At 39.8% G+C, this 18,952-nt stretch overlaps 1 protein-coding gene across 2 annotated transcripts in view; it reads right to left on the reverse strand.

The window, feature by feature from the left end:
- ITPRID1 (ITPR interacting domain containing 1) overlaps positions 1-18,952 on the reverse strand; it is a 134,781-nt gene that overhangs the window by 70,670 nt on the left and 45,159 nt on the right. The window contains exons 1-5 of one of the 2 annotated variants that reach the window (XM_077996953.1): positions 18,328-18,412; positions 17,975-18,023; positions 17,585-17,628; positions 2,784-2,835; positions 415-501 (exon numbers count right to left, since the gene is read on the reverse strand). In XM_077996953.1, the coding sequence (XP_077853079.1) occupies positions 415-501; positions 2,784-2,815 (119 nt within the window). In that variant the 5' untranslated portion in view covers positions 2,816-2,835; positions 17,585-17,628; positions 17,975-18,023; positions 18,328-18,412. Of the gene's footprint in view, positions 1-414; positions 502-2,783; positions 2,836-17,584; positions 17,629-17,974; positions 18,024-18,327; positions 18,413-18,952 lie in introns of those variants that run through there. The other variant, XM_015133759.3, reaches the window with a different exon arrangement.

Genomic DNA, 18,952 nt, shown 5'->3' on the forward strand with positions numbered 1-18,952 from the left:
CCAGACATTTTCCTATGCAGTTACATACATGTTTTACGGTTTTCACTTGTTTGCTTTATGTATTGTAACATACTGTATGTACCTTCCTGCATCTTGCTTTTTTTAATCTTAAAAAATATGGCATATAGATCTTTCTAAGCCAGTATGTGTGTGTCTACCTATTCTTTTTATCACTATATGGAATTCTGTAAAATGAACTGGCCAATCATTTATTTGTCCATTTCCCCACTGACAGATATTTAGTCTGTTTCCAATTTTACTAACTCTTTTATATTGTTATTGCAAGATGAGGTTTGAAAATCTTTTATTCATTCTCTCATCCATTCATTCAACAAGTACCTATTTATAATTTCATGAAATCCATTGTTGCACAGAATGATTTCTCTGGATGAAAAGCACCTGGAAATTACATACCTTTGTGGTACACTTGCAGTAGAATAGCAAGAGTTGAAACTGGTCCCTCTGGATAGGGTGGGAGTTTCTGAAAACTGATGCAAAGATCTACAGTTGGGAAAATACCAACAATCAGATGTATTGATTTAGATAGTCTCCTGGGAGGTCATTGTGAATCTTTTCCTTCCAGAGCAAACATTTGCATTTCCTCTTAGTCTCTAGTAATCCCATAATGGCCACACCTTTGCAGAAGAGAGCTTGCAGTGGAGGAGCTGCTCCTGTTTTCAAGAGTGTTGTATTGCAGAAGATGTGAGAATTTAAGCGTTAGGTGCCCGCTAGTACTCATTATGAAGGTGACAGAATGTCTCACTTTTGACAGATGGCATATCATTGGGGAACCTTTCAGGAACACAGCTTTGCTAGGCACCAACTTTCAGGAAGAAGTTAAAATTATATGCTGAAAGAAGTACAGCCAGCCGTCACTGAAGTGACTCTACATTAATTCTCATACTAGTGAAGGATTTCATATCGCATGGCTAACACTCTGTAAGTGCTATCTCCAGTGCTCCTGTAGCCATCCATATGCATTTCTAACAAACTCCTTTACTATGGAAAAAAAAAGGAACATCACTATCCAATAGGCCTGCTTTGCAGATCATTTGAAAGTGCTTCCAAAGAGAGTGGAATCCTGCCATAACATAGTTCAGTTTTATATACATAACTCAGCTATACCATGGATCACATCTAGCCCCATCAAATATAATAGCCAGTTGGCATATATCTAGAATTTATTAAAAATACAACGCAGATATCAATGTTTCCGAGAAGAACAAGTTATCCTACTTGGGTTGCTGACTTTGTTCTAGCTACATTTGCTAAGAATAGCTGGGCCAGGCACGGTGGCCACGCCTGTAATCCCAGCACTTTGGGAGGCCGAGGTGGGTGGATCACGAGGTCAGGAGTTCAAGACCAGCCTGGCCAAGATGGTAAAACCCCATCTCTACTAAAAATACAAAAATTAGTCAGGCATGGTGGTGGGTGCCTGTAATCCCAGCTACTTGGGAGGCTGAGGCAGGGAATTGCTTGAACCCGGGAGGCGGAGATTGCAGTGAGCCGAGATCGCGCCACTGCACTCTAGCCTGGGCGACAGAGAGCGACTCTGTCTCAAAAAAAAAAAAAAAAAAAAGAATGCCCTTTACTTGATTCCGTTCTGTAAAGTTGAGAAAGCGTGTTTTTCTGGATAATAAAAACTCTGGTGTTAACAGACAGTTGAGCTCCTTGAGCCTCAAGGAGAGGCAGAAGATACCCTTTCACTTACTGCCCCACCTCAGTTTTCATTAGGCCTGCCATAATTTCTTTTTCCTTCTTTGTTTGAGGGCCACACTTTATTTTGTAAGGTGCAGCAGAGCAACCCAGAAGCAGCCTGCCCTTGGATCCAAGGAGAACCAACACAGGGTCACTGTTGTAATAAAGCTTGGAAACATGAGTTGGTCACAGAACCTGGCTCTCATTTTCCTCTTCAACAAAACGAGAGTTGCCTGAGAGATTTCTGTGGTCTCTTATAGCTCTATGATTCTATGAGTAGCAAAAACAACCAATCCTGCAAGGAGAAAAATCTATGACAAATAGCATCTTAGGTGTGAATTGGTAGCAGCAGGGGGATGCAGTACTGCAGATTTGGTTTACAACTAGTTGGAATTATCCTGAAAATGCGAGGGTGTACAAAAGCACAGGAAGCAGAGTTCCTAACCTGAAAGAGCTCATAGTGTATTCTAGTGGTTTGTAAAAGAGTGTGGCTGAAAAAGTCATCTGAAGAACATGCACAAATACAGATTTCTGGATCCTACCTCCAAATGATCTGGTTCAGTAGGTCTAGGGTGGGGACTGGGAATTTGCATTTTGATGAAGTTCCCCCATAATGTTAATGCTGGTGTTCTGGGCACCACACTTGAGACCTAGTGTTTTCTCCAATGAAGAGACTCTCACTGCTTTCTACCTAACATTGGAAATTGTATATATTATTGTCCAGTAAATAGAATAATAATCAATTACTTCAGCAAAATGAAAATATTGAATGTAACTGTTTTATAAACAGGTCCTTGTGAACAGTTGCAGTACAGTAGAATGTCATTTATGCATATGTTCTAATTAAATTTCCCCCCACATCAACATTTGTTGATTTAATTTGCTCACAATTTTATGATTTTTAAAGAACCTCTATTTCTTTCAAAGCTGATGTAAACATTCTAGGCACTTGCGACTAAACCAGTGAACTTTCACGAGATCCCAAGAGCCATGACAATATTAAGAAAACTTCCCTGCTTCTATTTTATTCAGCAAAGGTGTGGCGTAAAATATTGGCATGAAGTAACACTGATTCTGCTACCTACCTCATGTAGTCTTTCACAGTCATTTGAACCATCCCTTGTTCACACAAAGAAACTGCAACAACAACAAAAAGTAGAGGGGAACTTTATTTTGTTTTATCTTGTGGAAGAGTTTCTCAACCCCAAATGAAACCAAGGTAGAATTGAATTTCCATATCCAAGGTTATAAAGGCATGAAATACAAGGCATCTCTGTAGTGAATAGACAGAATGAAATCAATGACCACATTGTATGACAAACACGTGAAGAAATGGACTGGCTCAATGGAGAGGGAAGTCAGTGCTAAATGGAGTATTTAGCAAAGGTTTAATGGAGGAAGTGGTACTTGTCTTGGATTTTTAATAATGGGAGAATTTGATGGCTGGAAAAGAGGCATTGCCCTTAAAAGAGGTATCACCCTTAAAGAGAAAAAATGTCTATAGCAAGTGCAAAGCAGAGTGCTAGGGGTAGTCTGATTAGCTCATAGGGCATTTCGGGATGCTCTCTCATGGTACAGGAAGTTGTGAAGCAAGTGTGGGGACAGGCAAAAAATAATACACAAAGGGCTCAGCATGTATTAAGCATATTCCCTTCATTTGTATCATCGAATCCTTCCAATAGCCTTATAATTAGAACCTATCCTCATTTTTCAGATTAGAAACTGAGATTCACAGAAGTTTAGTAATGAGCCCATGGTCATACAGTCCAGTAGTGCATCTAGGAATTTATTCTTACCTTTATTATTGATTGCAGCAATAACATTGACTATTTATTTAGTACTAACTTAGTGCGAGGCAATGTGCTAAGCATATTACACTCACAATCTCTTGTAATTCTCACAGCAAATCCCTGAAATAGATATTATTGATCTCCACTTAACACAGAGGAAAACTGAGGCTGAGAGAGAGTAAATAAATTTCTCATGGCTAGTAGGATGCTGCAATTTATTTTAGCTTGTTGTTGTTGTTTCTGTAACACCACACTGCCAACAGAGCATTTTATAGCTTATTTGAAAGACAGAAAGGGGAGTCTATATGTAGGTATCAGGACATGAAAACCACAAAAGGTTTTTGAGCAAACAAGTAAATGTGAGAAAGATGATGCTGAATGTTCATTTGCCTGATAGTGGTGCTGAAGACAGAATAGAGGAAATAAATATTGGTTATCAGAGAGGCTTATTCAGGAGACTTTGCAAGATTCAGACCCTGTATCATGATATAACATGTAGCTGACACCTGCAGAAGAAAATGCTTAGAATATGGGCAAATTCCTCAGAAAGTTCACCAGTGTTCTTATTTCTGCTTACTTGTTGCTCTCCTGGGTGCAAATGTGTGACATGTGTGAAACTGGGAAGTGTTGCCATGCTGTATTTCTATGAGAACATAAAGATTTTTACCATAAGAAAGATAATAGAGGTTAGGAGAAATTTTGGAAAAGCAATCCTGAATGATTTAAACATATGAAATAATACTGAAGAGAATAAAGGGCTAGGGTTCTTGTCTGAGTAGAGGGTCTATGAATAGACCACAAGTATCTGTGAATTTGTCTCTAAATGCCAAGTTTTGGGGGTGGAGATAAGAATACCCATCGTTTTCAGAAGATTTTCAAAAGGCTTAGTGACCCTGTTAAATGGAAAAAGAAGATTGGTCTAGAAGGATAAAGACTGGAGATGTATTGCTGACTTGCAAGTAAATAGTGATTTTTTTTTTTTCAGACAGTTTGCTCTGTCACCCAGACTGAAGTGCAGTGGCACAATTTCAGCTCACTGCGACCTCCGCCTCTCGGGTTCAAGTGATTCTCGTGCTTCAGCCTCCTAAGTAGCTGGGATTACAGCCGTGTACCACTATGTCCGGCTAATTTTTTGTATCTTAGTGGAGACGGGGTTTCACCATGTTAGCCAGGCTGGTCTGGAACTCCTGGCCTCAAGCGATCCACCCGCCTCCATCTCCCAAAGTGCTGGGACTACAGGCCTGAGCCACCACACCTGGCAATAGTGGATTCTTAACTAAGCTCAGAATACAGGACTACAATCTAAAGAAGTAGTGAGAAAGTAGATACAGTAATATCTCTGCTCTACAAAACAAATGTAACTCTCTCTCATCACAAGAGTCAGGCAGGGTGAGAAATAGAATCGATTTTAAAGGTTTAAATAGTGAGTGGGAATATATACGGCCTCTGTGCTATCACTCCCAATGCTATTCCCATGGCAGACATCATTACCAATCTTGTCACTTTCTTATCCCTTCTTCAGGAAAACCACTATCAACTGATTGGAATTATCACATAAGATTGAGTTATTTACTATCCTTTCTTTAGAATAAATTTCATTAGTGGGTTTTTTTGGGAAAAAAAAAAACAGGGTAAGCTGGGGTATGTATAAACTTGAGAAGTTGAAAACAAAGAGAATATATAAATGCTCATATAAAACATTCTGGGGAGCCACTATCAAGGATGGAATATCAGAGTGAATGACCATTATTAGGAAACAAGTGTGATGTTTCAACAATTTTCCATGTGACATTTGGTGACAAATATTTATGTAAGTTACAATAGAATATTTGACTCAAACTTATGCACCAAGTCAGAAATGAACTTAGAACACCAGTCTTTTTTTTCCCATTACCTTCGTAGTTTTAAAACAGTAGTTTTATCATAGGAATTCCACAATCATATAAAATCTTTTGCAAAATTCTAATAATTTAAATAAACTTAAAAAGAGCTGTTCTAAATGTAGTGCTCTTCCACTTAGCTCTTCCCTCACCCATGAGGCACCTCCAGGAGCCAGAGTTTGAAAACTATCAAGTCAATACCCAATTCAGCTAATCAGGCATGGCTAATCCATTGTAGCATTCTTGCTCACTGCACCCAACTCCGTCTCAGAGCTTCTGAAACTCATAAAACCACTGCCAATTGATTGAAGCTGTCAGATGACAGAAAGCCCATTTGCTACCTTATTAATCATGTCACAGACGCAAGCACAGTGTAATTTTTAGGTGATCATATTGTAATAACTTGATGCCACAACGAATTAAATAATAAGTTGCCTAAATGGAAGATAAAATATTTATTGTTTCAAGCAATTTTTAAAAAATTTATTCCTGCCCCCTTCCTACCAGCAGCACTTCTATCTACTACTTTGCATGTAACTCACAAAGTAAGGCCTCCATTTGTGCCTGGTTTAGCTCATCTAGATAATTCCGGAGAGTTTTTGAACACCCATTTTCACCTAAAACATTCCATGGTTCTAGGACATTTGGCTGCATATTCTGCCAGCACTGACACTCTTGCCACTGCTTTGGTCTTTTTTGTTTGCCTGCTATTGCTCTGGGTTTCCTAGAATGTGTGAATAAACATGTACATCAGGCCAGGGATCTGGCCTTGTAGCCACAGTGCGTTGCACAAACTGTCAGAGAGGAAATGATCCATTTTCAGATATTGATGAGAAGAGTTAGCTCAGCCTTGCTGAGTTTTCAAAAACCCTAGCCCTGCAGAAAATCGAGTCATCCAGAAAACCCAGTCATCCAAATGTGGAACCCTTCACCCAGGGCTTCTTGAAGAGATTCTAGCGCCCACACAGATCTAGAGGATACACTCCATGGACCAAACCCTGTGTCCTGTCGCCTGATCAGGAGCAATCTGGTTGCTAGGGAGCCAAGGGCACTCTCCAAGAGAAAAAGTCCCTAACGGTAACACGTTTGCTAGGGAATGTGCAAAGTGGACCCGTTTGGGTCACAGTGTGGTGTTTTCTGGTCTGATGACACATATGAAAGCCTTACACAGTTTTAGAACCAGCTGAGGGAAGGACTTTCTTGCCTTCCACAGTACACCTAGCATCCTGTGGGGGGCCCAGCAGTCACCAATAAATAGAGGATGTCAGGTCGGGTGTCTGACTCCCCTCACTGGAATCTCACCCTTCTATATGTACAAATACAGTTACCAGACTCCTGTACTTTTTTTTTTTTTTTGAGACGGAGTCTTGCTCTGTCTCCCAAGATGGAGTGCAGTGGTGTGATCTCAGCTCACTGCAACCTCCGCTTCCCGGGTTCAAGCGATTCTTCTGCATCAGCCTCGCTAGTAGCTGAGAGTACAAGCATGTGCCACCAGGCCTAGCTAATGTTTTTGTATTTTTAGTAGAGACGGGGTTTCACTATGTTGGCCAGGCTGGTCTTGAACTCCTGACCTCAAGTTCTCTGCCCGCCTTGGCTTCCCAAAGTGCTGGGATTACAGATGTGATCCACCACAGCTGGGCTTTACTTTTTGTTCTTGATCTTGTTTCAAATGATACACATGTCTGTCTAAAGACAGCACATTCAGACACACAGCCTTTTCTCCTGCTGAGCTTAGACTTTGGAGAAAACCAAGGCAAGGGAAACTGAATATGATTTTTTAAACTCACAAGATGAACCTCATTTTTTAAATTGTTATAAAATTACTGAAGATTAGCTTTATTTTTTGATTTCCATTTTTTACGTTCCGGGCTCCCAGGGTCCCAGGAGACCAAGGGGTATTTTCACAGTGTTACCGTGAGTTTACTTCCTGATCATTGCGGAAACGGGGATAGCTTTTTCCAACATTTAGACTCAGGCAGTTGGGAGCCTTGCACAGGGCAATACGAAACTATTATTCATTGTATGTTGGGTGGTTGTTTTGTTTTGGTTTTCTTCATTTTGTTAATCTGTAAGGTAAATTTCCTGAGGCCTACGGTTGGGTTTGTCAGGGCCAGGAACTTGAATGGAGAAGTGCAAGCTGGTGGCTCACAATGTGCCAGTTTTCACAGGGATTGTGGTTGCTAGACTTTCCTTAAAACTTGGAAGCGCCAGCAGCCCCGGCCCAGGTGTCTTCAGGGCAGCAATCTGTTGAAGGCAACGTGCTCTCCAATTTTCTGCAGTCGCTATCCCACTTGTTTCTATCATTAGCAATTACCTGTCTGGCTCCAGGAAGCATTTGAGTCTGCTACCTCTGATCAGAGCAGGAAGCTCACGCCTAGGAAATGCCATCACAGGACAGACAAATTACTCCTGTTACCCGGATTTTCCCAGGTTTCTGCAGGCACCAGGCTTCAGACTGCCCCAGGTAGGACACACGTGTACCTGTAGGCCCAACACAAGACCGCTCACTAGGCCTTCCTCAATTCTACACTTGCTTCTCTAGTTGCTTGGTTTTGATATTTTCTCTATTTTTTCCCCTCCAGGATACCCTTGTTAGGTTTTTTTAAACCAGATTTTACTCTCTAAGAGTGTTTGGGGAGGGAGAAACTAAAAAACAAACACTAAGTCCTACTATCCCCAAGCTTCCTATGGGTTGGTTTGGGGAAAAATTATAGTGAGAAAAATTTTTTTCCCACTCTATTGGATACATCTCCTTCCATGGGTTAAAATGTCAGTTTTAACTCACTTTTAGATACTTGAGTCTCCAGCCACCCTCCCCACTGTTAGGTGGACTTCTGCCATCTGAAGCAGCAGACACCGCACTTAACCCTGCAAAATGTATTACTGGAGAAGATGTAGTTAGATATGCAGAAGGCACTAATTAGCACCTTTATTGGCTTAGAAAGCATTTTTTATTTTGGTTTTCCTAAGCATTTCTGACTGATTCATGGAAGACATTTGGTTCTTTGGAATATCGTCCAATAGACTAATCAAATTACATGTTTGCAGGGCTCTAAAATAATAGCATTCTACAGCTATCTGTAGATTTAACTCCTGCATGACTAGGACACTTAGTAGAGGCAGTCAGCAGCACTTGTCTCAGTTGTCAAATTATTAATCTATATTCTTATTTAAAAGAAAGTCTCTTACACTCTGCTGCCACTCATGCTCAATACTTTAAAGCCTATTGGAGTACTTTGCTCTTTTTCACCCACTTGTCTGTTTATTTCCAGATATCGTTGACCCTTCCTCCCCATTCCACTGCTGCCCCCTATTGTAAACCCTTGTCACCTCAAGCCTGAGTTCATCATAACTTCTTCCCAACGTGTTCCCTCTCCCCACTGCCAGGATAAACACTGCCTCTGTCATTCCTCTTCTCATTACAGTGAGTTCAGGACTCACTATAATAGAGCTGGCAAATATGTAACGTGCTTGCTTCAACTCCCTCAACACCACACCTGTGACAGTTATCACTAATTTTTATCACAAATTATTCATGACCTTTTCAGGTAAACAAAGATATAGTGTCAAAATCCTGCTCAGCTCAGACCACAAGTACAACTACCTTTCTATTTGAACCAGAACCTGAGATGACACTCCAGTGTCATCTCAGCCCTAAGCTATCAAGTGTTATTCCCTCTTTCTGGATTTTAAAACATTTATAATGTGACCTCATCCTATCTAACGGAAAAATTTCTACCATTGCTCCCTAGCATGAAACCATTTCTTTCATCTGATCACCTTCCATGTGTTTTTCTGCACATATTTAGCTTTCTTCTCATTTCTGTGCCTTTGTTCAAACTCTATTGCTTCCAGCAAATTAATTTTGCTTGCTTTGCTTCTTTGTTTTTTAAAAACCATATCCCTCTTTCGTTTACTAGTTTCAGTCTCACCTCTTTTGAGAAGACTTCCCAGCCTGACAACATCTTCATTATGTTTTATTGAGATCCTTTTGTCAACTAACTTTGGGGATCTCAGGTAATTTACAGATGATTCTGTCTCAGTGGGGTTTATAATTTTGTCAGTGAAATGGATGATATCCCTAACAATTTGAGGCAGCACTGGCCAAGAGCCACGTGGGTAGAACCCAAAACGCATGTTAGTGGTTTTCAGAAGAAAGATTCAATATCAGTGCAGAAGTCAGGAAGGGTCTTACAGAGAATATGGTACCTGGGTCAGGTCTCAAAAGAAGGAGAGGAGAACACAACAGGAAAGACTTTAAGACAGGAGAAACTGGATGAAGAAAGATAAAGAACTAGGAATATAATGAGAAAGAATAAGACTAGAGGGTCTTGTAGAAAAGTTGGTGTAGGTTACATTTGAATTATAAAGATCCCGGACAGTTTGAGTGACATTCTGGAGAGCAAGAGTCATATATTTTACATCGTTGTTCCCTTTACCTAAAACAGATCATTGTTATGAATATTGTCACCTGACAAGCAGTATGGGAACATCTGTTATGTTTACTTGGATTTACTTTGACTTTTTCTTATAATACAGACCAGAAAATTTAGATTTTTTTATTTTATAAGTTCCTATTCTGAAACAAGTTCCTTTTGAAAAGAAATGAGTTTATTCTTCTGGGACCTCTCTGGGAATGGGAGAAGAAATAACTAAATATAAAATAGACAAACGAATTAACCACCTATCAAGTAGTAACTGGCACCAAGCATATCTTTGACAGAAACTGTCTTTTTGCTGTAGGAGTTACTTCTAGTCTTTTCACTCACAGTTATGCTTGGATGTGTTGTTAAACAAGTGCTAATTATATAAACCTACATGTTAAAATGTGCACTCATTGTATGTGTCTTATCCTTGCATTATAATGACAATGCACTCTCACTCGCATCATAATCCTGGCATTATAATGACAATGCATATCTCAGCCAGATAGCACTGATGTTTAGTTTGTTTGCTGATGGTGGGAAAGAGTGCTATGAACCAGATACTCTCTCCAGGCTTTTTTTTCTTTTTCTTTTTTTTTAATACAAAGCTTTAATATGGAATCCGAAATTAAGAATGAATTTGCAGCCTGGGAAGAGGGACCTTAACATCCATAATCATGGGCTCTTTAACACCACTATTGACCTAAAAAAGACTCTGAATGTTCTGTCTTGTGTTTATGGTTATAGGAAGGTCTGTGGATCCATATTCAGCCCAAACTGAAACTCAGATATGTTTGCTTGTGTAGCTGGTGACCACGAAGAAGAGTTAATCTGCCCACAGAGGTGGTAGTTCTTGGAAAGGGAAAAGAGAAAGAAGTTGAAGGATGCCCATGAGGCACTTCCCTGTAAGTCATCCAGGTGCCCTGAACAGACAACGCCCTGGAGATGAGACTGTCAGACCACTCAGCTAAGATGCCCTAACGTTTGCCAGAAGACAGAGCAGAAGATGAGAGTCCATCCTTTGGGAAGTGCTTCAGCGAGACTCAGAATGTAAGCAGCAAGGGCAGTTGTCCAACCTTTTGCAGTTATTGAAATTCATATAGAAAGAAGGGGCACAGGAAGGCATCTGTCATCGCTAAAGGGAGAAACTCAAATCATTTCTATCAGCAAATGAGCTTGGGTAAGCAATGTTTTATTGGAAGAGATTTCGATACCCCAAGAGGAGAAGTCTCAGAACAACAGGTCCAGTCTCTGCCCACAGCTTCAGGAAGGCCAGGGGAAGGTACCATATGCCTCAGTACATCTCAGCCAGCAATCATTCCCATCACACCTGGCTGCAACAGCTTCATCTCCTGAAGAGAAAATCTTCTCTGCCTTCACTTTTCTTTCAGTTGTTATTTCAATTAACCGCTCCCATTCACCTCTTAACTCCTCAAAGCAGTTTTCTGTTTTCTGTCTCCAATTCTTCTACTACCATTCCCACTTGAAAGCTATACAGTCTTCTTCCCACCTTTCCTCTGAAATAACTCTTCTCAAGATTACGGTGTCATTCCTGCTCATACATAATCAATTAACAATAGCTGATAGGATTGATCGCTCCTACCGTGACACACTGATTTCACTTGCTTTCAGACTCTTCTCTTTTGGTTGTCTTCTTACCTCATTACCTATCTCTTCTCATTTGCTGGCTTCGCATCTTCCTGGCCTCCTCTTTGTCTGTAGGTACTTGTGTGGTCTTCTGTCTCTAAACACATCTACCCATCAACTAGTCCCAAATGTATATATCTATTCCTGGACCTTTCCTCTGTACTCCAGATTTGTATTTCCAACTACCTACTCAATAGTATCTTCTTGGATATCTATTTGAATCACATTTAAATCACAACAAGCCTAAAATTGAATTTCCTATCTCCGAAGCAAAGCCCTACCCTTCTATTGTTTTTCCCATCCCAATAAATTGCCACTCATTCTTCCAGATGCTTGGGCAATATTTTTTGCAGTCATCTTTGAGTTCTTTCTTTCTTTGATATCCCACATTCATTTCACCAGCACATGCTGCCCTATCTACATTTCAAACATAACCAGAATCCAACATTTCTACAACAATTGCTACTCGCCTCGTATAGCCCTATCCTCTCTCCTCTGGATTACTGTATTAGCCTCTGAATTGGAATCCCTGCTTCAACCCTTTCCAACCTCCTCCTCCCATAGCCAACTCTGTGAACAGCAGCTAAAGTTGTTCTTTTTAAAAGAACCAAGATAATACCACATATTTGTAACACTTTGAAGGGTTCCCTTGTGACACTGAATAAGAGTCAAAATACTTACAGGGATATACATAGCCCTAAATGATTTGGCTTCTGGATAATTCTTTGACCCCTAGCTCTCTACTCGCATCTTTTCTCACTTAACTGCAACCATTCAGGCACCCTTGCTATTCCCAGAACACAGAGGACATACTCCTGCCTCCTGGCTTTGCATATGCCATCTTATTTGCCTGAAACAGCTCATCCCCAGATAACAAATGTTCCCCTCCTTCACTTCTTTCAGGTAGCTGCTGAAAGGTAACCTTATTTGAGATGCCTTTCCTTATCATCCATCCTCCTAGCATATTACATTTGTATTTATTTGTATATTGCCTCTATCACCATTGCATCTATTTTCTTTAGCATTCTCAGTCCTAACTGAATGCCTCATTTATAGGAGGTAATCAACACATATTTGCTAACTGAAGAGAGGAATAAAAGGGGTTCTGTCGGAAATTTTGTGTTCCTGTGGGCAAGGAAATAGAGCTGATGTCATGTTTGTTCTTCAGTCTCCAGTCTCCAGCCTAAGTCTAAGGCTCAAGGAGAGATATGGCCTGTAGGAAGAAGTTGAAAAATTACTTTCATCATGGGTTTTATATGACATGAAATACTAGTAATGCTGCCTGAATCTCCAGATGATAGTCGTGTGGTATAATGGATATGAGTATTTCTTTTTTTTTGAGACAGAGTCTCGCTCCTTTGCCCAGGTTGGAGTGCAGTAGCACAATCTCTGCTCACTGCAACTTCTACCTCCAGGGTTCAAGCAATTCTCCTGCCTCAGCCTCCTGAGTAGCTGGGACTACAGGTGTGCACCACCATACCAGGCTAATTTTTTTTTTTTTGTATTTTTAGTAGAGACAGGTTTTTGCCATGTTGGCCAGGCTGGTTGCGAACTCCTAGCCTCAAGTGATCTGCCCACCTCGACTTCCCAAAGTGCTGGGATTACAGGCGTGGGCAACTGTCTGGCCACGGAATATGAGTGTTTCCATACAAATTCTGCAATAAATAGAGCACCATAAAAGCTCAAAGGCAATGATGGTGGTTCCCAGAGGAGCAGAAGAAGAACATGATGCTCAGAAAGTATTGAAATGACTTATCTATGTGGTGATACCAAGAGGATTCTATTGGAGTAGTAGCAGGGGCAGTGGAAATGAGCTCATTTATGAAAATATTTGAGATAGCTAATAACTCCCAGAAATACTTATGGGGAGATATTTTGCAGATAGACCTTGTGTCACCAAGAAAGGGGCAATAATCCAGCAAATTTTAGGTACCAATGTTATTGTAACTGAATTTGTACCTACGGACTTGTGAAAATTGAGGCAAATTTTAGTTATAGGAGTTATTTATAGGTTAATTTCAGCATAGCTTTATACTTCTTTCTTACTATTAGAACTGTTTCTTCGTAGTAATTTTTCTTTGAATTAAAATCTACTCTGTGTGCCTCTATATTTTAGTGGCATTAAAACCTTAAATTTAGAGAGCATTCTTTTTTTTTTTTTTTGAGACAATTTAGAGAGCATTCTTTTCTGCCACCCAAAATTGGCTCACAGAAGTAAGGAAAAGTTAGAGATAAACTTAATGACAGTTGATTTACACCAGTCTACAGTCATTGGAGGTATGCTAGTTTCTGGTTAAAAGAGCAGGAACTTTTAAATCAGACAGACTTGAATTCAAATCATCTCTATCTTTTATTGGGGGTGAAAAATACCTCCTTTTGAGGTGAGAATATACTCAAGATCTACTCTTTCAGACAATTTTAAGTACAAACTACATTATTCTAACACAGTCATCATGCTGTACTTAAGGTCTCTAGAACCTAGTCATCTTATAACTGCAAGTTTATACCCTTTGACCAACTTTATGTATCTTTTTAAAGCTGTGAATATAGACACTTGACTGACATAAAAAAAAAAGTTGGTATTGTACCACATCAAAACAATTGAACTCCAGAGGACTTTGTTGTGGTCCCAAAAGGCTGATGCATAAGAATCAGAAGGCCTGGAGGGAGAAATGCCAGTGACTCACCCACATTGCCCATGCTTTGACTTTTTCAACAGGGATGTGTATACAGGGTGTCTTAGTCTATTTTCTGCTGCTATAACACAATAGCGCAGACTGAGTAATTCACAAAGAAAAGAAGTTTATTTGACTCACAGCTGTGGAGGCTGGGAAGTCCAAGATCAAGTGGCTGCATCTGGTGAGGGCCTTCTTGCTGTGTAATTCCATGGTGGAAGGCAGAGGATAAGCAAGCACACAAGAGAGAGAAAATGGGGACCAAACCCATCCTTTTATCAGGAGCCCACTCCCGTGATAATTAACCCAATACTGTGATAAATAACTCACTCCAGGATAAGGGCATTAACCCATTCATAAAGGCAGAGTCCTCACAACCTAATTACATATCAAAAGTCTCACTTTTCAATACTGTCACAATGGTGATTAAGTTTCAACATGAGTTTTGGAGGGGACACTGAAACCACAGCACGGGGCTTTCCTCCCAGGTGTTTCCATGCATAACATGTGTAGTAAATGTCATTAGTCTTCTAGAGGAGAAGCATGACTGTACAGACAGAGAGATCTAAGTTGAAATCTCAACTCCCATACCTACTAACTGGATGGCTTTTGTTAAGTTACTTTACCTTTCTGAGCCTCATTTTCCTCCATGTAATATTTACCTCAAAGGTGGTCTGGTAAGCAAGATAATATATGTATAGTATCTAGCATGTGCATCCTCAATATGCATTAATTTTCTTCCCCTCCCAGTTCTACTGATTAAGAGGCTGAAGTGCCAAGGGCTTTACCTGGCTTAATGGTGGCAAACAAGATACAAAATGGGCCAACCAGATTCCTGCTTAATAAAAATGAGATTTGAGATTTTAGGTAGCTGCAGATGAGCATGACAGCCAGAGAGTCACCATAAAAGGCCAAGCCCCATGTTGGCCATCACAGAACCCAGGAGGAAACCAGGAACAGGACCACTGAAGCCTTATCCCAACTATCTATGTTATTTGGGCCCAGGCCAAGGGCTGAAGACTCACTAGAATGCTTTCTATGGGAGGCATTGGGTCACCTGTAAGATGAAGACACTTAGATCTTGCTGCTACCTTAGTGTACAAAGCCTCAGAAGTGAGTAATAAGGAAACCAGCCTTAGAATGAATTCTAGTTAGTTGACTAGAGTCCCCTGGAATTTCATGTCCACCTGGAACCTCAGAATGTGCTGTTATTTGGAAATAGGGTCTTTGTGCATAGTTAATTAGTTAAGATGAGATCATACTGGATTACATCGTATCCTTAATCCAATGACTGCTGTCCTTATAAGAAGAGAAAAAGACACACACAGAGAAGAGGCCATGTAGAGATGAAGTCATAGAAAGGAGTTATGTAGCTGCAAGCCAACGGACACTGAGGATTGCCAGAGGCCACCAGAAACTAGAAAGAAACCAGGAGGGATTCTTCCCTAGAACTTTCAGAGGGAGATCAGTCTTGGTGACACCTTGATTTTGGGCTTCCAGACTCAATAACTGTGAGAGAATACATTTCTGTTGTTAAAACAACAGAACTTGGTGCTTAAAAGCAACAAGTTTGTGATAATTTGTTACTGCTGCCCTAGGAAATTCATGTGTCACTCTATATCTTATCAGTATTTTATGAGTTTTGACAGGATTTTCCCTCCGATAGTGACTTCTTTTCTTCCTCCTCTTTGGGTCCTTTTCATCTCCACACTTTTTCTCCCTTTCACCCTTGCCATGACCTTCGGGTCCCCAGTTTCTGGTACTGTTCTAGCATCCACCCTTCTCAGTGTGTCTCTCAGCTCCCTCAAGCTCAGTGCAGCTCTCTCATCATGGCTGAAGTCAGCACGCAGCGGGGCTGATATTAATAGAAGGCTGGGCCTCCATTCCTCCACCTGCCTCTAACCAGCTGTGACCAACAATCACGGCACTTGACCATTCTGTGCCCCAAATTCCTCATCTGCAAAAAACAAAAAGACAAAACCAACCATGCTACCACACGGGCCATGGAGTTTAAAATATGATCGATGAGAAAGGGCCTTGTACAAGCAAAGGCTCAATTAAACGTGTAAGAAGCTATTCCATTATTATTAAAAAGCTTGCTGAAGATAAAGGACCTGGCAAATCGAGACTGTGTTTCTGATCTCAGAGTCATATCACTATCCCAATTTTCCTTCAGGTCTTTACTTCATGTCTGTGCCTTTCCAGTTCATTGACTTGGTTCAGAAGAGGAAGGGCTATGATTTGTCCTTAATTTCTGGGAAGTGAAGCTTTTAGTATAGTTACTGGTGACCCTAGTACCAGTGCCAGGCCTCTCACCACAACCGGGGCAAGAGAAAACACCAGGGGGATATGAAATGCTGGCTATATTTCTTAAGTTTTTGCTTTTCCTTGAGTCTGAACTATTATGAGCAGAGAGGTACTTACATTTGATTTATTGGCAAAAATCTTTACAGTATTTGGCATCATGAAACTTTTATATTAGAAAAAATAAAGAAGGTTTGTGAAAGGGGAAATTTCAATGATACATATAGATTTTCTTTTAAAGGTAGTGAAAAATTCGAAATTTAAACTGGTTTGTAGCCAATCATCAATCTTAATGTAAGACTGCAGTAGAGGAAGTGAAATAATTAAAACCAGCAAAGTAAGTGACTATTAGACTAATAATTTTTTCATCTAACCATTAAGTTCCTAATTTATGTCATTTTTTTCACACAAATTCTTCATAATATTTCATCCATTTTGAAGCATACTTTTTCATATTTTTAACACTTGTGAAATCAAGATAAGTCTTACAGTCAATATTGCCTTTTATTTGTAATTGCCAGGTTTTTTTTTTCCTAAAATATGAATGCATTTTATAATTGAAGGGTCTTAGATTCTATAAAATAAGGTATTGCATTTAATGAAGGTGGAAACTGTGAGTCCTGTAATTAAATTTCTTTTTCTTTTTATAATGCTTTTATCAAACCTCAGTGAAACAAGTGTGATACATTTTCTCCTTCAAAAATACTTGTACTGTTTGCTTTAGAATTCAGACATCTATTCTTCTCGCAAACAAGTGCATTATTAGAAAGAGGGAATGTAAGTGCAATTTTGAGACCAAAGAATAGAAAAAAAAACTAGATTCAGAAATAAAAGTATAATACAGGATGGGGAAAATGAAACAATTTCATTTTCATAATTACATCCTTGCAAATGTCTTCATAGAACCCAGTGAGTTTATGCTATCATCTGAGCTGTCGATGATATGGCAAAGGCCTGGGTTCAGCCCTTAACCTGCTGCTGGGGAAGCACCTATCATTTTTGTCGCAGTTGTATGTCAAGTGAAGGGATTGAACTGGGTAGTTTTTGAGGGCCGATCATTTCTAGAAGCCTCTGATAATTCTCATTTTAAGAAGATTTATTCACATAGATATTTTAATATATCTCCTACTCAGCTTCGCAAAGCATAACTGCTTCTCTTGTCTTACCAGTGCGGTCAATGACTCGTTGAAAGTTTTCATTTGCAGAGACCCTGTAAAGAAACAAAAGTATTGTGAGTCAAACAATGTGTGTAAATAAATTATACTAAATTACTTTTTAATTAAACAGATGAGAGCAAATGCAGAATTAGGTTTTAGTAAGAGAGGACTTTCAGAAACCAATAAACAGTCAGGGACTAAAGTAGTATTTTATTTTGTAGTTTTAAGCTGATACATAGTTTTGACAAGAATAGGGTAATACTTCAATTACAATTAAAATGAAAATCCCTACACATCCCCCACCTTGCCCAGGCAGAGTTACACTCATTGTTTTCATGGATCTTTGCAAGAGAAATGTATAAGGCACACACACACACACACACACACACAAAGACTTACAAGAATCCAGAGTCCAGCCACTGCTGAATACTTTCTTGCTTGGAATCTTCTACAAGTAAGAAAGAACAGATCAGTTAGTCAAAGCACAACCAGCTAAAAGGACGCTACCCTGTTTACTCAGCCACCACTCAATTGCTCTATTTCCCACATATTTAGTCACATGTTTCCTTCCATAAGCATATTCATTTTTTTTTCCTGAAGGCAAAACCTCCTGTTTTCCATGATCAGCCTTTCCTGAGAATGAAGTGTAAACTTGTCAAAAGACTGTAACTTAAAAAAAAGAAAGAAAATGTGAGAGAGAAGAAAAATAAACCACTGAAGAGCAAGAGATGTTAGAATAATTTTTAAAGTACCTGGTGTGAATACAAAGGGTAAGAAAGCATAAGAGACTTGTGTCTTTCTGTTGTTGGATATAAATCACCACAGAGCCTCTCCTTATTGAATCACGACATTTACCTAAGGCAGCCAGCCAGTGATGGTTATTTGCAAGGAGTTCTCTGCCAGGTTAGAAACCAAATTTGCATTCATTCCAGGGACAAATTGCACTAGAGTCCCTGGATTGCCAAAGGCACCCTGTGTTAAAAAGGCACTGGTCTTTTAAGGTGGATCTTTATCATTGGCTTAACAAATAGTCAACAGGCAAAAAGGAGTGGATGTAAAGCAGCATTTCCTGTTAAATATTTGTTCCCATTCTGCTTGGCAACTGTGTACTCTGGGCTAATTTTGTTTGACTTTATGCTGTCAAATAGTGAGGTGCCTGAATTATCCCCCTCACAAGGTATCAGGTGAACCATAAAAGCCAGGTGGACACAGGAGGTCCATATTGCTCTTCACTTGAACTGCTGTGAAGTTAGAATGAATTGGGTGATGGGCAAAGAAGAAAAACCATTCAACAGTTACATAACGGGGGCAGGGGGGTGCTGGAAGTATTTTCTTACTTATTACTCTTTAAATGATTAAAATTTTTGTCAATGCCTC

Source organism: Macaca mulatta, chromosome 3 (assembly GCF_049350105.2).
Source record: "Macaca mulatta isolate MMU2019108-1 chromosome 3, T2T-MMU8v2.0, whole genome shotgun sequence".
NCBI lineage: Eukaryota > Metazoa > Chordata > Mammalia > Primates > Cercopithecidae > Macaca > Macaca mulatta.